Genomic DNA, 23,518 nt, shown 5'->3' with positions numbered 1-23,518 from the left:
ATCTAGTTTTGAATAAGTCTGGGTGACCGCACCTAAAATGGTAAGCAGTACCCTCCGGCTTTTTCTTAGTGCCTCTGTGCATTTGGGTGATGTTCTGTTTACATGGCCTGTATAAATTTCCATTGGGAAATCATTCCTTCTAAAAAGATTATTTGGGAGAGTGGGCAAAATGTTGATTATTTTCTAATGCTTTGTAGCAAAGCATATCAATTGAAAAGGGAATATCAGTACCTTCCTAGTTTGGGATTTGAAAAGTGGAATTAATTGCAATAGGGATAAAGTAGAAGAAACCACAAATTATCTTGTGCCTGAAATCCATTAAGAGGCCTGATAGCTTTAAGAATTAGGGTGGGTTGTCTGTCTGGAAGTGTTAAGTGGAATGGGCTTCGTCCTCCAGGAGGTGGGGGAATGTGGTAACATTGAATAAAGTTGAATAAAATCGCTTACAAAACTCAGACTCTCACAATGCATTGTTAAGTATGTAAAAGCAATAACATTGATTCTCTGTTGTACTTTTTTGTAACTAATTCTGTGAGAGTCGAGCTCATTTTCTAGTTGGAAGAATGCGACATTTGTTGTGTTAGTAGTTATTGCCCTTACCTAATTAGATTATGATAAATAGGTTTGTCATTTTGCAAGTTACATGTTTTAAACATTTATAAATGAAGTCATCCTTTAGACTTGTAATCGCCACATTGTTTCATTATTTGGTTTCCTCTGTAAAGGGATCTTGAGTTGTTTTAATTTTTTTTTTATCTGCATCTAAATCTGCATGATTTCCAAACCCTGTACCATCTGAATTTTGCATTTTAGCACTTGCACTATTACTCAGCAGCAGTAACATGGTAACACTTAAAATGGTACTCGGGGACCTCCAAAGACTAAACTGACAAGCCTTCAAGAAGCCCAGGGGTAAGTTAACTTGTCGACGGCATGGTTTAATCCCTTCTTTACACTTGTGTAAATTTCAGTTACTGGTCTTAGAAGGCTTTCAATGTTGAGTAGCCTTTTATTAACATGTTTATGGTACTGCATAGATACGGGTATTTATTTTACCCTAAAAAGATTTTGAAGTTTAGAAGTACTTAAACTATTTGGCAAAGATTTGTTTTTAAAAATCTATTTGGTCATCTAAATGCATTCATTCTAAAAAATTTTTTGAACCAGCTAAATAAAATTTTTTTTTGACACCACAGTTTAGTGTCTGGAGTCTTACTGGAAAAACATGATTTCTTTTTATATGTGATATACAGATGCTGGAAAGTTACCTTTAAAAATTGAGCGTAAAGAAAGAAAATAAAAATTGAGTCTGAAGAAGTTGTACTTTATACTTTATATGCACCAGAGAAATGAGGCCAAGACTCACAGTAAACTTTTACATGGAATGTTAACTGTTAGACTAAAAAACTTGAATGTTAGCTGTTAAAACCTTTTAGGAAGGAATAGCCAGCTAAAATCAAATGAGATTTTTAAGGTTAAATCAGCACTTAAGTTTTGTCCTTAGTAGGAAAAGGTAGGAACTACTCCATAATCCAAGAGAGAATGTGTAATAGTAAGAATGAGTTCGTTGTTGAGTACGAGCAAAGTAGCTCCTAACTGTGTATTAGTGTTCTGTACTTGACTCAACTATTGTGTGATCTGTGCTCTTGTTAGGCATCACTGTGCCAAGTATTTCATGTTCATTGTAAAGGGGAAAAAATCACAGATTTATCTATAACGTCACCACTTATTTCTAATGCCATTTTTCATCTTGTGGAAATGCCATCTTTTGATTCAGTCTTCTGAATTTGAACATTATTCAGGTTATTTCCAATTGCTGGGAATATCCTTACTGCTAAAATAAATTCTTAGCATTGAAATTGCTAAGTCGAAGGTTATGCATGCTTTTTAAGGGCTTTTGAAATGTATTGCCAGTCTGGCCTGCCACTCTCCCTGAACATGCCTGGTCTTGCTTAAAATGTATTGCCAAATAGTCCTTTGGGCAGTTTATGTTGTCTTTAACAATATGAAATAGTACTACTATTCACGTTCCTTTTGTTTGACAATTTGATAAGTGAATAATTGTATCCCACCATTTTGTGGTATTGGTTTTTTACATGGAAATTTTAGTCAGTACCTGGGCTGAAGTATCGTGTTTCCAGCCTACCTACCCAAAAAGATGCAAGGTTATCCTTGAATCAGTACTGCTATAATATATAAAGCACTTCCAGAGATCAATAAGAACAAGTTTAAAAACAGTCAAAGACCATGGACAGGCAGTTTACAGAAATGCCAACGGCCAGTATGGAAAGAGACTGGCCTTTTAAAGTAACGAAATATAATTTGAGCAATGACATTACATTGGGTTGGCAAAGGTTCTATCACTCGTGGCTTATGTCCCCTTGAGTCGGTGGGTAAGGTTGGAATTAAACTGGTAAGTGGAGAAATGACAGCAGTCTCACCTGGAGTCTGTTTTTTGGGTGGAGCAACAACTGCCATGTTCATAGTAATGATTAATGCTTCTCAGGTCACGCTGCCAAGGTCTTCACAGGCATTTCTAAAAATGAGGAATCCTTGACTGACTGCAGACACGCGAATTAAAAATTACTAATTATGTTCTTGATCCAGGGAATATAGTTAATGACTTTTGTGTAGACTCCATACTGACCTGCTTCCCCACAATTCATGGAACCCCAGGACACTATTCCTCCCACAAACCACCTCTGTGTTTCATTATCTAGAAACACCAGTGCCCCTCCGCTGTCACCTCTGCAGCTGTCCTTGCCCCCACTTTCTAAGCCAGCGCAAAGCATGTTAGCAGTTATACTTCCCCCTGGATAGGGTGGCTTTTCATATGCAGCAGTACATTTTTGATGGTCAACAATTGGTATGTCGACATACATTAGATTTCTAGCAAGAAAGCCTCTTTGGGTTAATCCCCATCCAGATGCAGTTCCAATGTCATCTGTCCTCATAAAGGATTCAGCTTCTTTTCTTGGCAGACAAATAGGTGTGATGTTGCTATTGATTACAACTTTGTTATTCAATTTAATCAGTGCTATGTCATTGTCAAAGCCAGCATCATGAGTATAACCTTCATGTATAAAAACAGCTTCAGCCCAGGCTTGTGTATAATGAGGTGATAGTCTCTTCAGGGCGCCCATTCGAATGTCCAAGGAGGATGCATCATGTTTTTGCTCATATACGGCATGAGCAGCTGTTAGGACCCAGTTGTCATATAAAAGTGCACCTGCTGCTGTGCTTCCACCTAATATCAGGACTTGCCAAGGAAAATCACCAGGTTTTGCCTTTTGCCCTCCATATATACGCCCTCCTGTTGTACGCGCTGATAGTCCACAAACTGAGGGAAAAAAGCAGATAGGCAGAGAGCCTTTGTAAAAATGTCAGTCGTGTTTTTCTTAAATTATGACCACTTTCAAGTATATATTCGATGTCAACCAAAAATTACATGAATTGGTGGGTGACCACCTATACAGGCAAGTGAGGCTATTTTAAAACATCACAGTTCAAACACCTGATAAAACCTTTTGGTATTTCTTAGCTCCTCAGAAAACGAGATTAGTGAAAACTGACTTTCAGAAGTTATTTTGTTTTGCTAAAATAATTTGGTCTATAAGATTGGAAAGGCAGGGCGTGGTGGCTCATGCCTGTAATCCCAGCACTTTGGGAGGCCAAGGCAGGCGAATGACGAGGTCAGGAGATCGAGACCATCCTAGCTAACATGGTGAAACCCCATCTCTACTAAAAGTACAGAAAGGGAGCCGGGTGTGGTGGTGGATGCCTGTAGTCCCAGCTACGTGGGAGGCTGAGGCAGGAGAATGGCGGGAACCCGGGAGGCGGAGCTTGCAGTGAGTTGAGATCGTGCCACTGCACTACAGGCTGGGCGACAGAGCAAGACTGTCTCAAAAAAAAAAAAAAAAAAAAAAAAAAGATGGAGAAAATTGGCTGGGTGCAGTGTCACACCTGTAATCCCAGCACTTAGGAAGGCTGAGGTGGGTGGATCACCTGGGGTCAGGAGTTTGAGACAAGCCTGGCCAACATGGTGAGATGCTGTCTCTACTACATATACAAAAATTAGCCGGGCGTGGAGGTGGCACGTGTAATCCCAGCTATTCGGGAGGCTGAGGTAGTAGAATTTCTTGAACCTGGGAGGCAGAGGTTGCAGTGAGCCAAGTCACACCACTGCACTCTAGCCTGGGCTACAAGAGCAAAACTCCATCTCAAAAAAAAAAAAATTAGGAAAATTAACAGGGCAAGCAGGCATTGTCTGAGCAGATGGACTGGATGATGTGCATAGAAATTAGAAGGACACAACCTTTCACTGTTTGTTTTCCTACTTGTAAAATGGGTATTTATGTAATCCTAGGAAAGCAGGAACTAAAGTCAGTATCAGGATTTGCAAAATTACTTTTACCTTTGAACATACAAATGTTTTAGACATTAGAATGTTGCAGTTGTGGCTAGGACCCTGCAGGTTCCAGAATTATATTTTTGGTCTAGTTGATTCTTCCAAACTAAGTTTTCTATCTTTATTGCAAATTAAATACAGCCATTAATGTAGCATATGTTTCCTGCTGTGGTAGTGCACTTGCATTAAAACCTACAGACTGGGCCAGGCACGGTGGCTCACACCTGTAATCCTAGCACTTTGGGAGACTGAGGCGGGTGGATCATGAGGTCAGGAGATCGAGACCATCCTGGCTAACACAGTGAAACCCCGTCTCTACAAAAATACAAAAAAAGTAGCCGGGAGTGGCGGCACGTGCCTGTAGTCCCCGCTACTGGGGAGGCTGAGGCAGAATGGCGTGAACCCGGGAGGCGGAGCTTGCAGTGAGCCGAGATCGCGCCTCTGCACTCCAGCCTGGGTGACAGAGCGACTCCGTCTAAAAAAAAAAAACTGAGCCAAATAACACAAGGGTAATTAATATGTTATTATCTTTCTGATTTTTTTTTTTTTTTTTTTTGAGACGAGTCTCTGTCACCCAGGCTGGAGTGCGATGGCACAATCTCGGCTCACTGCAAGCTCTGCCTCCCGAGTTCACGCCATTCTCCTGCCTCAGTCTCCCGAGTAGCTGGGACTACAGGTGCCCGCCACCACACCCAGCTAATTTTTTGTATTTTTAACAGAGACGGGGTTTCACCGTGTTAGCCAGACTGGTCTCGATCTCCTGACCTCATGATCCTCCTGCCTCAGCCTCCCAAAGTGCTTTTTTTTTTTTTTTTTTTTTTTCTCCTGAGATGGAGTGTCACTCTATTGCCCAGGCTGGAGTGCAGTGGCAAGATCTTGGCTCACTGCAAGCTCCATCTCCCGGGTTCACGCCATTCTCCTGCCTCAGTCTCCCAAGTAGCTGGGACTACAGGTGTCCGCCACCGTGCCTGGCTAATTTTTTTTTTAAGTAGAGACGGGGTTTCACCATGTTGGCCAGGATGGTCTCGATCTCCTGACCTCCTGATCCACCCACCTCAGCCTCCCAAAGTGCTGGGATTACAGGTGTGAGCCACTGCGCCGGGCCCCAATTTGTTTTTTTTAATAATTCTACAGAGGGGGAGGTTGCAGTGAGCCAAGATTGCACCACTGCACTCCAACCTGGCGACAGAGCGAGACTCCCTCTCAAAAAAAAAAAAAAAAAAAAAAAAATCATTCTACTCAACTATTATCTTTGGAGCCAATTCTGGTTTAAAAAAATAAAGTGCTATTAAAAGGCAGATTGCATTGATGTTAAAAGACTAGATGTTGAAAACAATTGCTTGAGGAAATTATTAGCTTTGGGTTTTAATAGCATTTTAACATAGTAACTCAACAGAATAACTCGTATTTATAAATGTATAAATTGTTCAAGATAATTTTTTAAATCTTTTTTTTTTTTTTTTTTTTTTGATACGGAATTTCACTACTGTTGCCCAGGCTGGCGTATAAGGGTGCGATCTCAGCTCATTGCAACCTCCACCTCCCGGGTTCAAGCGATTCTCCTGCTTCAGCCTCTCAAGTAGCTGGGATTACAGGCATGTACCACTATGCCCAGCTAATTTTGTATTTTTAGTAGAGACGGGATTTCTCCATGCTGGTCAGGCTGGTCTCAAACTCCCAGCCTCAGGTGACCCACCTGCCTTGGCCTCCCAAAGTGCTGGGATTACAGGCATGAGCCACACCTGGCCTAAAAATCATTTAATTTTTTATGCTTGCCTAGTTATAAGGTCAAAAATAATCAAATGACTGATGCAGTCAGCACCTAACAACCTCTGTATATGGAAAGGGGGTAATGAGAACATATTATTTGGAAATAAGAACTTAGCCTAAGAGCCAAGTGCTGAAGTTAAATTTCTGCCTACCACCGCTAAAGCTCTCCTTACTGCCTCCTACCCAGTTCTACTTTGCATCAATTTCCAATCTCTTGTGTAAATGTGTCCATTACCAGGCTCACAGACTGGCAGTGATCTTTCTCCTTTGGAGCTCGTCCAGAATCCATCAGCCTCACATACATATTTACCTGCAAATCATTGGAAAAGCAAAAATGTTTAACTGCATGTATAAGATGGTTGTCATTTGCTTGAATACTCCCTTGAAAAATGTTGATTCTTGAGCATCTGTGGGAAATAGAGGTGTCTGAAGAACCATTTTACATGATTTCATAAATAGGAGGTCTCTGCATTACCATGTTTGCTTGCAAAGTGGAAACCTTTTAGATGTGTAACTTGAATATGTATCAAGATCTCAAGTGCTTAATGATAAAGTTTTGACTTGTTAAATTAAACCATTTGGAATATATTGTGTGTTTGTAGTAGTCATTTACTAGATCTGTTTTCAGATTTTTGCAAATTGACATTAAAGTCACTTTAGCTATAATATTTCACTTAGCGGATGGGAGAAGTGACTTTTAATCTTTTGTCTAGCCTTAGCCAAAAATGTTGGTTAAAGTTTATTTTCAGACCATGGGGGCTTAAGTTCCAAGTATTGCCCACCCCCATCTTTGAACAATATGCCTACCATCATTCACTTTCATTGTGTAGAAGGTCTCTTCACAGCTGTACTGAATCACAGCTTTGTAGGTGGTCACTTCAGGACCTGTAATGTACTCCACTCGGCCACTGGGTAGATCATCAGGAGGGCCACAGTCAACAACTAAGAAAGAAGCGTGGGAGGGAGGAATCCATTGATCATTTCAATGCTAACTTTCCAAAGGTCTGGAGAAGTACCTTTGGGAGGCCGAGGCGGGCAAATCCCTTGAGCTCAGGAGTTTGAGACCAGCCTGGGCAACATGGCAAGACCCCCTCTCTACAAAAGATTAAAAAGTCGATCATGGTGGCACGTGCCTCTTGTCCCAATTATTGGGAGGCTGAGGGGGAAGGTAACTAAATGGCTGAACTGAAGGGGAGTGGTCCATGCGGAGGAAGAGGTGTGCTGCCTTTCCTGGAGAAAGAGAATTTGAAACCACCAGAGCTCCCTTAGCACCCTCACGTCAAATATAAGAAAGGTCTGCAGCAGAACAGCACGCAACATGGCACAGGCTGGTTCAATGTAAAAGGTTGCAATTCACAAGGCAGTAAGGGTAGAAAAGGACACGACAGTAAGATTGGAGGAGCCAGGCTTGGTGGTTCAGACCTGTAATCAGCATTTTGGGAGGCCAAGGTGGGAAGGTCACTTGAGACCAGGAGTTCAAGACCAGCCTGGGCAACAGCAAAACCCTATCTACAAAAGGTAAATTGGTTGGGCTTGGTGGTATGGTCTCAGCTACTCTGGAGGCTGAAGCAGGAGGATCACTTGAGCCTGGGAGGATGAGGTTGTAGTGAGCTATGATCATACCACTGCACTACAGCCTGGGTGATTGATAGAGACCTTGCCTCCAAAACAAAAAATCCAGCTTATTCTGATACCTTTAATAAATTGAAGTATTTAGAAAGACTTGGAAGTCTTTCTAAAGCTCACTGGGCATGGTGGCTCATACCTGTAATCCCAGCACTTAGAGAGGCCAGGGCAGCCTGGGCAACATAGTGAGTCCCCATCTCTAGCAAAAATTTAAAAGGAGCTGGATATGTGGCACGTGCCTATAGTCCAAGCTACTCAGGAGGCTGAGACAGGAGGATCACTTGAGCCCAGGAGTTTGAGGGTGTGTCATATGAGCTATGATTGAGCCACTGCACTCCAGCCTGGGTGACAGGGCAAGACCCTGTCTCCAAGAAAAAAATACATGATTTTTAGTTACAAAATGGTAATGTACATCATTATCCCAGTTTGGGGTGTGTGTATTACCACATAAAATCACCCCCCTTTCTACATACAGTAGTATATACTTGCTCACACGTGTGAATTGTGTGTAATTGGAGGGACACATGCCAAAAGAGTAACAATTAGGCCAGGCCCGGTGGCTCACACCTGTAATCTCAGCACTTTGGGAGGCCAAGGTGGGTGGATCACTTGAGATTAGGAGTTAGAGACAAGCCTGGGCAACATGGTGAAACCCCGCCTCTATGAAAATTAAAAAATTAAGGCCGGGCACGGTGGCTCAAGCCTGTAATCCCAGCACTTTGGGAGGCCGAGATGGGCGGATCACGAGGTCAGGAGATCGAGACCATCCTGGCTAACACAGTGAAACCCCGTCTCTACTAAAAAATACAAAAAAACTATCCGGGCGAGGTGGCGGGCGCCTGTAGTCCCAGCTACTCGGGAGGCTGAGGCAGGAGAATGGCGTAAACCCGGGAGGCGGAGCTTGCAGTGAGCTGAGATCCGGCCACTGCACTCCAGCCTGGGCCACAGAGCGAGACTCCGTCTCAAAATAAATAAATAAATAAATAAATAAACAAACATAAACAAAGTAATGATTATACCTGCATATGGTGGCATTATGGGCATTAAGATGTTCATAATTTTCTGTATTTTCTTTTTTTTTTTTTTTTTTTTTGTATTTTTTAGTAGAGACGGGGTTTCACCGTGTTCGCCAGGATGGTCTCGATCTCCTGACCTCGTGATCTGCCTGTCTCGGCCTCCCAAAGTGTTGGGATTACAGGCTTGAGCCACCGCACCCGGCCAATTTTCTGTATTTTCTATCTTTCATCTTCTACCATGAGTATTGTTATTTTTATACTTAGAAAACTATTGTCAGGCCAGGCACTGTGGCTCATGCCTGTAATCCTAGTTCTTTGGGGAGGCCGAGGCAGACGGATTGCCTGAGCTCAGGAGTTCAAACCAGCTTGGGCAACATGGTGAAACCCTGTCTCTACTAAAATACAAAAAATTATCCAGGTGTGGCGGCGTGTGCCTGTAATTCCAGCTACTTAGGAAGCTGAGGCAGGAGAATTGCTTGAACCCAGGAGGTGGAGGTTGCAGTGAGCCAAGATTGCACTACTGCACCCCAGCCTGGGCTACAGAGCAAGACTCCGTCTCCAAACAAAAAAATATTGTCAAAGAACACACTTTGGGAGCCTGCGGCAGGTGGATCACTTGAGGTCAGGAGTTCGAGACCAGCCTGGCCAACATGGTGAAACCTCGTCTCTACCAAAAAAATATAAAAATTTGCGGGGTGTGGTGGCATGTGCCTGTAATCCTAGCTACTCAGGAGGCTGAGGCACGAGAATCTTTTGAACCTGGGAGGCAGAGGTTGCAATGAGCTGAGATTGCCACTGCACTCCAGCCTGGGTGACAGAGTGAGACTCCGTCTCAAACACACACACACAGACGCACTCACACTTTGGGAGGCCGAGGTGGGCAGATCACCTGAGGTCAGGAGTTCAAGATCAGCCTGGCCAACATGGTGAAACCCCCATCTCCACCAAAAAAATATAAAAATTAGCCCGGCATAGTGGCATGTGCTGATAGTGCCTCCGAGCTCCTGGGGAGCCTGACGTGGGAGAATCGCTTGAACCCAGGAGGCAGAGATTGCATGATCTGAGATCACACCATTGTACTCCAACCTGGTCAACAGAATGAGAACCTGTCTCAGAAAAAAAAAAAAAAGAAAACAACAACAACTTGTCAAAGAACATACTTTTCTAAAGCATATCCCTTCCCTAGTAGGTTGGTTGTTTTAACCTCTAAGAGTGCACTGAGAGATGGGAGAAAAGAAGCAAATTTGAAATTCAAGCGCTGATAAATGGATCATTAAAAAACCAAGGATCCAGGCACAGTGGCTCACGCCTGTAATCTTGGCACTTTGGGAGGCCGAGACGGGCGGATCACTTGAGGTCAGGAGTTCGAGACCAGCCTGGGCAACATGGTAAAACTCTGTCTCTACAAACAGTACAAAAATTAGCCAGGCATGGTGTCAGGTACCTGTAGTCCCAGCTACTCAGGAGGTTGAGGCAGGAGGATTGCTTAAGCCTGGGAGACAGAAGTTGCAGTGAGCCAAGATCACACCACTGCACTCTAGTCTGGGCAACAGAGCAAGACCCTATCTCAAAAAAAAAAAAAAAAAAAGAAGAAGAAGAAGATGAAAAGAAGAGAAAAAAAAGAAACAGAAAACCAGAGAAGCAATAGAAGCAGCAACAGTTAGCAGCAGAGGGAGTTCCGGGCGGTTACGGGGATTGTAGTCACCACATGACCGTACTGCTGCACGAGGGCATTGGCCGGTCCCAAGATCCATCTTTCTGACAAACTGCGGTAAATGATTTCAGGGGCAAGTGACCCTGAAGAAGAATTCAGAATATATTAATTTCCTTGTTTATATCATAAAATCACTCCCCAAAGCTGTGGTCTCACAGTAGTTCCTATTCTAGTGTTTTACGAGGTACTCCCAAAGCGGGTGGCATCGCACATGACCAGTATCTGCATGTGCTGGGGTTTAGGGGACCTGGCACACGGACACACTGCCCCACCGCCTCAGTGCACATCTATGCCACCTAGGTTATGTATTTCATTGTTCAACAGGTATTGGCATTTTATGAATCGGATGGAAACTTTGCAGCAATTTATGATTCTTTTGTTTGTTTGTTTTTCACTGTAATACAAAAACATATCAGATCTTAGCTGGGTGTGGTGGCTCATGCCGGTAATCCCAGCACACCTGGAGACCAAGGCAGGTGGATCACTTGAGGCCAGGAGTTCAGGACCAGCCTGGCCACCATGGTGAAACCTTGTCTCTACTAAAAAATACAAAAATTTAGCGTGGCGTGGTGGCGTACACCTGTAATCCCACCTCCTCAGGAGGTTGAGGCAGGAGAATTGCTTGAATGTGTGAGGCGGGGGTTGCAGTGAGCTGATATTGCAACACTGCACTCCAGCCTGGGCGACAGAGTGAGACCCTGTCTCAAATCGTCATCATCATCATATCTCAACATTTCTGCATCTGATGTTCCACCGTTTCTTTATATAAAGTGACAGAGGGCCAGGCGCAGTGGTTCACGCCTGTGATCCCAGCACATTAGGAGGCCAACCAAGGTGGGAGGACTGCTTGAGCTCAGAAGTTCAAGACCAGCCTGGGCAACATAGTGAGACCCCCCCCCCACCTCTACAAAAAAGACAAAACTTAGCCGGGCATGTTGATGCTCGCCTGTAGTCCCAAGTACTTGGGAGGCTGGGGTGAGCGATTGCTTGAACCTGAGAGGTCAAGGCTGTGGTGAGCCATGATATCGCACCACTGCCCTCCAACCTGCGTGACAAAGTGAGACCCTGTCCAAAAAGAAAAAAAAAAAACAGAGGGCTGTGGTGACAAGTTTGAAAAAGCAGGTGTGATAAGACTTGCAAGTATATCTGTGTATCTGTCTAGCCTGTGGCCATTCGCTGGAGGAGGGCTATAAGAATTCTTTTGTGAGTCTCATCTGTGTGCTGTCCACCAGCTTTCACTGCCAGTGTCATTCACAGGGAAACATTTTTCGACTTGCTGAGATAATGTTTTTCTAAAATCAAACATTAAAAGAAGATGGCTCTGGCAGAAACCCTGTGCTTCAAAGGATTTCAGGACTTTTTGTGTTAAGTCAGAAACTAAAGAGGTTTGTGGTCCGAGGAGCTGTGGAAAAGAGCCTACTCAAGAAGTTTGCAAGGTGGGAAAAGTGTCTCACTTTTTTTTTTTTTTGACCCTCCACAGGACTGTGGATTGCATAGCTAGTTATCATTCCAATGTTATTACTTCTTACCACTGGGATTCAGTGACAATTTTGAAGAACATAAAGAGGACGTGCTAATTTCTTACCTGTGCCGCTAAAGCAACATGCTAAGCATTTTTTGAAATTATACTCCTCCCTTAACAGTGATCACTATTTATAACTTTGCAGAATACACTATTTCCCGGGCCTGTCTACTTTTTTGTGGGCCGAGAAGTTGTTTCATGGACAGGTCATTTGACCAGGGGGAGGACTTTAATTTGATGCAAGGCAGGTCACATGGAACAGGATAGCAAACTCATCTTTCTGTCGTTCCAGCCACTTTACGAAGAGCTGCTGTCGTGTGTGACCAACAGAAAAGTTGCCCATTTTATTTTATTTTATGCATTTTTTTGAGACAGAGTCTTGCTCTGTCGCCCAGGCTGGAGTGCAGTGGTGCAATCTCAGCTGACTGCAACCTGCGCCTCCCAGGCTCAAGCGATTCTCCTGCCTCGGCCACCTGGGTAGCTGGGATTACAGGCACCAGCCACCTAATAATTTTTGTATTTTTAGTAGAGACGGGGCTACTACCCCATCTAATTTTTGTATTTTTACTACTACTTCTTCTTCTTCTTCTTCTTCTTCTTCTTCTTCTTCTTCTTATTATTATTATTATTATTATTATCTGAGATGGGGTCTCGCTCTATTGCCCAGTCTGGAGTGCAGTGGCGTGATCTCGGCTCACTGCAAGCTCTGCCTCCCAGGTTCACGCCATTCTCCTATCTCAGCCTCCCAAGTAGCTAGGACTACAGGCACCCACTACCACGCCCGGCTAATTTTTTGTGTGTGTATTTTTAGTAGAGATGGGGTTTCACCATGTTGGCCAGGATAGTCTCGATCTCCTGACCTCGTGATGTGCCCGTCTCGGCCTCCCAAAGTGCTGGGATTACAGGCGTGAGCCACCACGCCGGCCTAATTTTTGTATTTTTAGTAGAGATGAGGTTTCACCACGTTGGCCAGGCTGGTCTCGAACTCCTGGCCTCAAGTGATCTGCCTGCTTCAGCCTCCCAAAGTGCTGGGAATACAGGTGTGAGCCCCTGTGCCTAGCCAAATTGCCTATTTTCATCACCAGCTTTCCAAAGTAGCTTTAAAACAAAGGGCTCGCTTACGTAAATTTAAAGTTATGTTTAAAGAAAAAAGAAAGAGGCCAGGCGAGGTGGCTCACGCCTGTAATCCCAGCACTTTGGGAGGCCGAGACGGGCACATCACGAGGTCAGGAGATCGAGACCATCCTGGTTAGCACGGTGAAAGCCTGTCTCTACTAAAAATACAAAAAATTAGCCAGGCGTGGCGGCGGGCGCCTGTAATCCCAGCTACTCGGGAGGCTGAGGCAGGAGAATGGCATTAACCCGGGAGGCAGAGCTTGCAGTGAGCCGAGATCGGGCCACTGCACTCCAGCCTGGGCGACAGAGCAAGACTCCGTCTCAAAAAAAAAGAAAAAAAAGAAAAGAAAAGAAAGGGCAGAATTCCCAGAATCAAATTTTCCATAGCCATCCTTTTTGTCCTCTGCAAACTTATTTCTTGGCTTTTTATCATTTAAAGATAGAAGAAATCATGCTGACACACGATTTTCCCACTTTCCTTTCACATATCTGCAGATAGAAATATGTTCACATTTCAAAGCGATCGTGATTGATCGTGGTGTACTTAGTCTTGTTTTAACTCACTTGCAGAAGCTCATAGCCAGTCTCGCAAAAGATGGAGAAGCTGTCTTTCAGGATGTATTTGGCTTGCACAGGTGAAACGTGGCCATTAGGTGGCGCCATCGGATAAGGGCAAGGCTGCGCTGCGCAGAGGAAACCAGGCTTATTGGTTTTGATGAGGTCTATAGCACCCAAGTCCGAATCGAGCTGTCTGAAATTCTTAGTTTATAAAGGAAATACTCAACATGTAAAGAGAGCTTGCCATTCGTGGGGTAGGGTTCTTGAGATTTAACACCAAAGGCAAGATTAAACTCTCAGGTGCTTTTGCAAATTAAGGTTTCTTGTTTTCCCTGGGACTGAGCCAAAGGTATGTGAGAAAGCCGGGTATGTGGGAAAATGGGGCAGTCCCCATAAATAGAATGTCTGCTGTGTGCCAGGAACTTCAGAGCCACGCTGGAAACCGAGACAGAGTGTAACTTTGAGGAAGAGAGCTCGGGGGAGGCTTTGGGACCTGCATGGGATGGAGCTGGGTTTAAATCATAACTCTCCATTTCCCAGTGGTTATGTGTAACCTCTCGGAACCTCAGTTTCTTCATCTGCAAGATGGGGAGCGGGTGATGATGATAATAGTTGCTCCAGGGCTGTTGTGAAGATCAAATACAAAGCACCTAGGCTACTGCTTGGTGGAGCTGTAATTCACCCTCACAGCCGCCCCTCATGAGCGCCTATCCAAGTGCTCAACCCACCAGGACACTGCATTCCACTCTGGCCCCCAAACCCTGGCCTCCACTCACCCCAAGGCTTCTGTGCTCCCCAGCTGCCCCTTAAAACCCACCGGTCAGTTTCTGAGTCCTCTCCTCCCTCCGGCACCTGTTAGGGCCCAATGGTCTCTGCCAAGCTGCGGGGGCAGCTGGGTGCACCTGAGTGCCCCTGACCCAGCCTGTGGCCTGGGGCAGCTCTCAGTCCCATGCAGGTCCCAAAGTCTCCCCTTGAGGAATCAATCTCCAGGGATAGCCTTGGTGGACCTGTGGGACCCCAGGGCTTCTAGCACTTGAGTGTCTGTCACGAGGAAGAGGTGGTGGCAGTTCTGGCAGGGCCTCAGAGGGCAGAGCCAGGGCCAGTAGGGGTGGTCCTGAGAGGTAGAGTGTGTAGATCTGGCTGCATACTCCTCAAGTTGTGGCTCTGGTGCAACCCTCCATGGTCAGAACTCCTTTTTCCCCTGCCCCAACTCATACCCACCCCTCACCTTCTATAGCTCCACACCCTGAAGACTGAAGCCTCCGGGGGGCTTTTGCGCATGCTCTTCTGCCACCTAGAACACTGTCCAATACCCACTTATCCTTTAAATTCAATCTTGGCCTTTCCTATTCCAGGATCGCTTCCTAGCTCCTAGCCCCTGTCTGGTGCGGTCCTCCTTTGGACTCTCACATCGTCCAGTGCCTGGCTCTAGGCTGTGCTTGCCACAGGGTTCTGGTTATGTTTCTGTGACTGTTCCCTCACTGGACTGAGCAGAGGCTGCTGGAACTGTGGCTTCCACGTTACATATCCCTGGTACACATCCATAGGATGGAATGATGGTGAATGGAAGGATGGTGGATGGATGGATGAACAGATTGGTGGATAGGATTGGTAGGCAGAAGGATGGGTGGATGGATAGATGGCTGGCTGGATAGAAAGATAAGTAAGGTAGAAGAATGGATGAATGGATAGATGAATGACTGAAAGGATGGATGAAAGGATGAATGGATGGATGAGTGGGATTGGTAGGTAGAAAGATGGGTGGATCGATAGATGAATGACTGGCTGGATGAATGGATGGATGGATGCATGGATGGATATATGGGTGGGTGGATGGATGGATGGATGAATGGATGCATGGATGGATGGATGAATACGATTGGTAAGTAGAAGGATGGGTGGGTGGATAGATGGATAGCTGGAAGGATGGATGGATGGATAGATAAAAAGATGTGTGGGTAGAAGGATGGGTGGATGGTTGGATGAATAGAAGAATGGATAGATAGAAGGATGGGTGGATGGAAGGATAGGTGGGTGGGTGGGTAGGTAGATGGATAGAAGGATGGATGGATGGATGGATGGATGGATGGATGGATGGATGGATGGGTGGATGGATGGATGGATGGATGGATAGATGGATAGGATGGGTGGGTAGGTGAATGGCTGGAAGAATGGGTGGATGGGTAAATGGATGGGTGGGTGGATGGATGGATGGATGGATAGGATTGGTAAGCAGAAGAATGGGTAGGTGGATAGATGGACAGCTGTAAAGATGGATGGATGGATACACAGAAGGATGTGTAGGTGGAAGGATGGGTGGATGGCTGGATGAATAGAGGGATGGCTAGAAGAATGGGTGGATGGAAGGATGAGTGGGTGGGTGGGTAGATGTATAGAAGGATGGATTGATGGGGCTGGGCTCGGTGGTTCACGTCTGTAATCCCAGCACTTTGGGAGGCCAAGGCAGGCAGATCATGAGGTCAAGAGATCAAGAGCATCCTGGCCAACATGGTGAAACCCTGCCTCTACTAAAAATACAAAAATTAGCTAGGCACGGTGGCGCATGCCTGTAATCCCAGCTACTCTGGAGGCTGAGGCAGGAGAATCGCTTGTATCCAGGAGGCAGAGGTTGCAGTGAGCTGAGATTGTGCCACTGCACTCCAGCCTGGCAACAGAGCGAGACTCTGTCAAAAAAAAAAGAAGAAGAAGGATGGATGGATAGGATGGGTGGATGAATGGCTGGAAGAATGGGTAGATGGATGAATGGATGGGTGGGTGGATGGATGGATAGGATTGGTAGGGAGAATAATGGGTGGGTGGATAGATGGACAGCTGGAAGGATGGATGGGTGGATGGGTGGATGGGTGGATGGATGGATGGATGTGTAGATGAATAGAAGAATGGGTGGATAGAAGAATGAGTGGGTGGGTGGATAAAGGATGGATGGATAGAAAGATGGGTAGGTAGAATGAGTGGACAGATGGATGGCTGGGAGAATGGGTGGGTGGGTGGATGGATGGATGGATGGATGGATGGATGGATGGATGGATAGATGGGTAGGTCGGTAGAAGAATGGGTGCATTGATAGGATTGGTAAGCAGAAGGATGGGTGGGTAGATAGATAGCTGGAAAGATGGATGGATGAATGAATGGATAGATAGAAGGATGTGCAGGTAGAAGGATGGGTGGATGGGTAGATGAATATAAGGATGGGTGGGTGGAAGGATGGGTGGGTAGATGGATGGGTGGGTAGATGGATGGATAGAAGGAAGGAAGGAAGGAAGGATGCATGGATGGATGGATGAATATGTTGGTAGAAGGAAGGGTAGATGGGTAGATGAATAGGATGGGTGGATAGAAGGATGGGTGGGTGGAAGGATGGATGGGTGAGTAGATGGATAGAAGGATGGACGGATGGATGGATAAATGGAAGGATGGGTAGGCAGAAGGATGACAGATGGATAGATAGATGTCTGGGAAAATTGTCAGATGGATGAATGGATGGATGAGTGGATGGACGGAGGGATGGATGGATGGGATTGGTAGGTAGAAGGATGGGTGGGTGGATAGATAGAAGGATGTGTAGATAGATGAATGGGTGGATGGATGGATGAATAGAAGGATGAATGGAGAGAAGAATAAGTGGGTGGGTGGACGGACGGATGGTGGATGGATGGACGGATAGATGGATGGATGGAATGATGGGTAGGTAAAAGGATGAGCGGATGGACAGATGGCTGGAAGTATGGGTGGGTGGGTGGGTGGGTGGATGGATGGATGGATGGATGGATGGATGATGGATGGATAGATGAATGGATGGATGGATAGATAGATAGGTGGGTGGATGGGTAGATAAATAGAAGGATGGGTGGATAGAGGATGAGTGGGTGGAAGAATGGGTGGGTGGGTGGGTGGATGGATGGAAGAATGGATGGATGGATGGATGGATGAATGGATGGATGGATGGATAGAAGGATGTGTAGGTAGAAGGATGGGTGGATGGGTAGATGAGTAGAAGGACGAATTGACAGAAGGATAGGTGGGTGGAAGGATGGGTGGATGGGTGGATGACAGAAGGATGGATGGATGGATGGATGGATGGATATAAGGATGAGTGGATGGATAGATGGATAGGTGGAAGAATTGGTGGATAGATGAATGGATGGATGGGTGCATGGATGGATAAGTAGGTAGAACAATGGGTGGATGGATAGATGGATGGCTGGAAGGATGAGTGGAAGGGTGGATGGATAAGAATGGTAGGTAAAAGGATGGGTGGGTGGATGTATGGATAGCTGGAAGGATGGATGGATGCATGGATACATGGATGGAAGGATGGATGGATGGGTGGACAAAAGGATGGGTGTATGTATGGATGGATAGAAGGATGAGTGGATAGTAGGATGGGTGGATGGTGGATGAATAGAAGAATGGGTAGGTAAAAGGATAGGTGGGTAGAAGGATAGGTGGATGAATAGATGGATAGCTGGAAGGATGAATGGATTGATGACAGAAGAACGGATAGGTAGAAGGATGAGTGAATGGACAGATGGATTGGATGGATGAATGGATGAATGGATGAAGGATGTGTAGGTAGAAGGATGGCTGAATAGAAGGATGGATGGATAGGATGGGTAGGTAGAAGAATGGGTGGATGGTTGTGTGGACAAAAGGATGGATGGGTGGGTGGATTGATGGATGGTTGGAAGGATGAGTGGACAGAAGGATGGGTGGGTAAATGGATGAGTGGATGGGTGAATGGGTGGTTGGAAGGATGAGTGGTGGAAGGATGGATGGGTGGCTGGCTGGAGGGAGGGACAACCGATGCTTCCCCTTAGAGGACCTGCTGCCTCATACCTCAGACACCACGAAACCTGGTGTCCCTTCCTAGTCCTGGCCCAGAAGGAGCCCCACACTCTACAGCTCCTTGACACTCCAGGAGAGAGGGCAGCTCTGTGCTTTCAGCCAGGATCTGAGATCCACTTGCTCACCTGTGCTCGTGTAGTGGATCTTCCAGCCTGTATGGTCTCCTGACTCATCTGTGACAAAGGTGATGGTCACCGTGTTGCTTTTTGTTTCAATCCTGCGGGGCAATGTCTTCCCACAGAATGGGCCATGTTCTTCACTGTCTGTTTGAATCTGAGAAAGACGCTCGTGAAAGCAGGGGCGCGGCTGCCTGGGTCTGGCCTGGGCCAGAGGGAAGCAGCCCACCTCCTCAGCAGTTCAGGGAGAGCCAATGAGGCCACCCCAGGCCACAGATCGGGGTGCCCCTCCCCGCTCTCCCTCCCACGCTTGTACTCAGAAGGCCCCAGCTTTGGACCCCCATAGCACCTGGAGAGGTGGGGGGTCGCTGAAGGTGACGGGAACATGGTGGGGGCCGTGCTGCAGGAAGTAGGGGGTGCAGCTGGGCTGAGGGGGAGGATCTGGGACAAGATGATGGCCCCAGGAGCCAGACCTTGAGAGAGTCGTAGGGACACAGGGTTTCAGGGTGCGTCTCCACATCAAAGGACTCCACAAAGTCCAGAATGACGCTGAACCCCTCCTCCAGGCGGATGCTGTAAGTGCAACTGGAGAGTTTGGGGTATGGCTGTGGGTATTCAGGGCTGCTGAGCTCCCCAGATCGCTGGGTGAAGACCTGGCCGGAGCACAGGGCTGGAAGGAGGGAAGGCGGGGGAGTGACTTGGTGTGCCCTCCATCAGCCCTCGCACCAACAGCAGGGTGGGTGCCTTGGGGAGCAGGAAACTGGGACAGGGATGTGGCTGGGACATCTGCATCCCTGGGTTGGGCTGGGCCCTGCAGACGGCCAGCCCCTGAGGCCTAGCCAGAAACCAAACGACCCACCCGATGGCTGAGGGGCCGCTTAGAGAAGGGGTTTCTCTTGCTTTGAGGCTTTAGCCTCATGGAGTGCATGGGCCCTCACTCACACCTCCAAAGAGTGTGGTGGTGTCCTGGGCCAGAGTTACAACCCCAGGATGGGGGCTAGAGCTTTGAGTTCCACCAGTCTCTGCCGGGGTGCAGGGCAGGGGTGGATGGACACACAGGAAGGAGGAAGAAGGGACACTCTCCTTGGTCCCTGGGAATTCGGGAAAAGAGAGGGGCGTCCCCTGGAGCCTAAGGGCCCCTTTGGCTCTCCCCCAAATTCCCCTACAGCCACCCCAGCGATTCCAAAGTTTATTCATCAGGGGTCTCCTACCCGAACCCAGCCAAGACCAGCCAGCCCCCTGGGTTCCTGGGGGAACCGTCCGGAAGAAGGGTCTCTCATCACCCCCTTCCGCCAGGTCTGGCCCCTGCCCTGGGGGCAGCTCCTGGAAGTTCAAGGCAACAGTGATCATGACTGAGTCTGGTGCGCTCCTTCCTCGCTGGAACAGCTGATGCTGCTGCCACAGGCAGGGCATCGGGCTGGGCTCCATCCCTCAAGGAAGGCTTGGTCCCCATCCCATACCACCACCCCACCTCCAGCTGCAGTGGGGGGTATTCGAGTTGTGAGGCCTTTAGGAAGTGGGGAGCCCCAACATTACCTGCCTTCTTCCACATGGCCGTGCCCTATGGGGCAGTGGGAATCACCCCTGGATTTGGGGGGACCAGATTGCTCCCTCCATGAATACTTCCCAGGGTGTCTCCTCTGTGGGTCAGGCTCCTCCAGGCTAGACCCAGGAGGTGGTTCACGATTACTCTGGGCTCAGCCTCTGGGGGACCTGGGCGCGAGCGAGGCCCTGCCACTATCTGGGTCTCAGTGCCTCATCTTCAAAACCGGGGGTGAAAGTAAGCCCTTCTGGCCAAGGAGCCTGTGGCCCCATGGAGGAGGCTCCCACAGACCTGGGGTTCATGAGGCTGTGAGGAGGGATGGCAGAGAGGAGCACACCCCGCCACCTCCAGACCCTCCCACCCCAGAGACACGCAGCAGCAGGTGGGGTGGAGCCAGGTTTATTATTGGGTCTGTGGTGGGTGAACAAGAGTTGGGGCACAGCCATCTCAGCCCGACCTGGAGCTGAGGCCAGCAGGCTGGCTCTGGCTTCTGACCTGCTGGGCAGGCCGGAGCTCCAGGGGAGGCTAGAGGCTCTGCTCTGGAAGAGAGATCAGAGAGACAAGGAGAGACACCGAGAGGGAGAAACCAAGCGTGGGGAGGCAGCGTCAGCACCAGCAGGTGGGGCTGCCCATGCCCCAGAGCACTGGCCGGTTCCACGGTGCAGGGATGGGGTCCCAAGGAACCAGGGCTAGATCCCCCCGACTCTCCCACCCCAGGAGCTGGCAACGGCTGCCCCGGCGGGAAGTGGCTACATGAGGGGTTCCCAGAACCCAGGTGGGGCCAGGTACACGGCAAGGTGTTAGAATTAGCCTCAGTTGGTGGGGGAGGGTGGCAGTGGGAATGAGCCTGGCTGCTGGGAGGTGAAGCAGGGCTGAGAAGCGGAGCTGCAGGCGGGAGGGCCTAGAAGCACCCAGTGTTCAGGGCCCGGGCCTTCTGCACCCCTGGGCAAAGCAGCAATGGCCCTGAGGAGCCCCATGTATCCCAGGACAGGGTGCGCTGGGGCCCAGGCAGACTCCCTCACCTGAGCAGGTGCGCTTGTTACGGTGCAGGACGTAGCCTACATGGCAGGAGCAGTAGAAACCACCCAGGTGGTTGTGGCAGTGGTGGTCGCAGGCCGGCGCCTCTCCCGGGGCCACCTGGCACTCGTCAATGTCTGGCGGGGGAAAGGCAGGGCCAGGCAGGCTGTCAGGAGGGAGAGGCAGGATCCAGCCTGGCCTCCTCCCAGGAGACCCATGACCTCAGAGTGGACCTCAGAGGAGGCCTCATCCTGTCTAGGGTGGGGAACTGGTGCCGGGCCAATCACCTTCAGGCCTAGGGTCGCTGCAAGCTCCTGGCAGCACTGGGAGAAAGATGCAAACATCACCTCTGTTAAACCAGAGGGAGTTTCAGTGTCCGGCCCAAGGCCACCCAGCTAATGACGAAGTCAATCAAACCCAGGGGGCGGGGCTACAGCGCCAAACCCTTGCAGCCCCTTCCTAAGGAGCAGAGAAATTGAGCCACTTGCCTGAGGTCACATAGTTGGTCTCTGCAGGGACTGAGATCTGAAATCAAACATCCTGGCAGCGCTCCCGCTGGCAGGGCCCCACTTTGTCAGCTGTAAATGGGGTCCTCAGCCCCTGCATCATTTTCGTTTTTTGCTTTTTGAGACGGAGTCTCGCTCTGTCGCCAAGGCTGGAGTGCAGTGGCACGATCTCAGTTCACCGCAGCCTCCGCCTCGCGGGTTCAAACAATTCTCCTGCCTCAGCCTCCCTAGTAGCTGGGATTCCAGATGCATGCCACCATGCCTAGCTAATTTTTGTAGTTTTAGTGGAAATGGAGTTTCACCATGTTGCCCTGGCTGGTCTTGAACTCCTGACCTCAAGTGATCAGCCAGCCTCGGCCTCCTAAAGTGCTTTAATTACAGGCATGAGCCCCCGCACCCGGCCAGTCCCTCTGTCACTTGAAGCGATGCTGTCCTCAGGTCCCTGGCTCAGAGCTGGCGCTCAGCCCATGTGAATGGAGGTCACTGTCACGGCTGTTTTGGTCTTTGCATTGCAGATGGTGTCAGGCCAGAGGGCCCTCCCCTGCCCTGGGGGAGGTGGGGAAACTGAAGGCAGGGCTGCCTGGCCTAAGACAGAGTTACCCCTACAGTCAGCTGCACAGACTGAGATGTCGCAGGTCCCCTCTTGGCTCACCCTCGGCTGCGTAGAAGGCCTCGAACCCTGTGAACGGCTTCTCGTTGGAGTAGTCGGAGCGGAAGGTAATGTCCAGGCTGGAGCCCGGCGAGTAGAAGGTGTCGTTGCCAGGGGCCCGCTCCGTGTCTGTGCTCTCATGCCCACACAGCGTGGCCAGCACCTTGGCCCCCGAGCTCAGCTGTGGGGTCAGGTGTCACAGGGAGGGAAGGCAAGACCCAGGCCTGATCTCCCTCCTGGCCAAGCCTGGCCCCTGCTCCCAGGTCTCCCTGAACCCTGGCTACTCCTTGGAGACCCCCTGATCCTGAGAGACCCCAGCCCTCCCGTCCTGACGGCACCTTGACAAAGTCGTACTCGCAGAGGTGGGAGAGCTCCAGGTCAAAGTGGGTGAAGTAGAGGCGCAGGCGGTAACCGGGGGGTGCGGTCAGGGTCCAACGCCTCTCCTGGTCATTGGCGTACTCCCCTGGAAAGCCAGGGGATGCCAGGCGCCCAAACACAGGTTCAGGCCACTTCGGGCCCGAGGGGGTGGCCACCGAGCCACACAGCAGGCCCAGGAGGGTCAGCAGCCTGCGGGCAGGGCAGGGGTGGTGAGGGCCCAGGCCTGTGCTCCCGCCCCACACCCTGCAGGGAGTCTGTGGGCGCCCACCTACCTCATGGTGTACCCGTCCAGCGGGCCTGGGCTGGTCTGCAGCCCTACACTGGTCTCACCTTTGATCTGTTTGTCCAGTGACCTGCCCCTGCCCCCAGCCTCCCTGACTCTGGGATTCTGGGAATCACCTCTATGACTCCAGCCTGCTCAGAGTCCCAGGCAGGGAGGACAGGCTGCTCCGGGAGCCAGGAGCTGGACCTGGGCAACAACAGCCTGGAAACAAATCCTGGCTCTGCCCCCTCCCCTCTTTTTTTTTGGATCCTGTTCTGTTGCCCAGGCTTGAGTGCAGTGCTGCAATCATAGCTCACTGCAGCCTCTGCTTCTCGGGTTCAAGCAATCCTCCCACCTCGGCCTCCCAAGTGGCTGGGACTGCAGGTATGCAACGCCATGCTCAGCTCATTTTACTCCTTCTAGGAATGTATCTAAGTTTCTGCTGGGGTGA

At 48.7% G+C, this 23,518-nt stretch overlaps 1 protein-coding gene across 3 annotated transcripts; it reads right to left on the bottom strand.

Moving 5' to 3' along the window:
- Positions 1-1,670: 1,670 nt before the first annotated feature.
- On the bottom strand, positions 1,671-23,123 carry MASP2 (mannan binding lectin serine peptidase 2). 3 transcript variants are annotated; one of them, XM_010353525.2, is made up of 11 exons: positions 23,078-23,123; positions 22,766-22,994; positions 22,431-22,608; positions 21,278-21,409; positions 19,186-19,382; positions 18,722-18,869; positions 13,737-13,855; positions 10,539-10,617; positions 6,986-7,120; positions 6,414-6,488; positions 1,671-3,340 (listed from the first exon to the last, which is right to left on the bottom strand). In XM_010353525.2, exons 1-11 carry the CDS (start codon positions 23,080-23,082, stop codon positions 2,577-2,579), a joined length of 2,061 nt encoding a protein of 686 aa, XP_010351827.1. In that variant the 5' UTR covers positions 23,083-23,123; the 3' UTR covers positions 1,671-2,576. The 3 variants fall into 3 exon arrangements, with proteins under 3 accessions (XP_010351827.1, XP_030798526.1, XP_010351828.1); XM_030942666.1 differs by lacking the exons at positions 1,671-3,340; positions 6,414-6,488; positions 6,986-7,120; positions 10,539-10,617 and having other exon boundaries at positions 13,809-13,850; XM_010353526.1 differs by lacking the exons at positions 1,671-3,340; positions 6,414-6,488; positions 6,986-7,120; ... (2 more) ...; positions 18,722-18,869; positions 19,186-19,382 and adding an exon at positions 20,639-20,794.
- Between the last annotated feature and the right edge of the window lie 395 nt (positions 23,124-23,518).

The sequence above is a fragment of the Rhinopithecus roxellana genome, chromosome 12 (genome assembly GCF_007565055.1).
Source record: "Rhinopithecus roxellana isolate Shanxi Qingling chromosome 12, ASM756505v1, whole genome shotgun sequence".
Classification (NCBI taxonomy): Eukaryota; Metazoa; Chordata; class Mammalia; order Primates; family Cercopithecidae; genus Rhinopithecus; species Rhinopithecus roxellana.
The sequence above is the reverse complement of the archived record's forward strand: the minus strand, read 5'-3'. Positions and strand labels throughout refer to the sequence as shown.

Coding starts and splice junctions, on each gene's coding strand:
- MASP2 (XM_010353525.2), bottom strand. Junction 21,410..22,430: donor GGCCTTCTACGCAGCCGAGG/GTGAGCCAAGAG, acceptor TTCCCCCGCCAG/ACATTGACGAGTGCCAGGTG. Junction 7,121..10,538: donor GCCAATGCCCTCGTGCAGCA/GTACGGTCATGT, acceptor CTTCTTTCTTAG/TTGTTGACTGTGGCCCTCCT.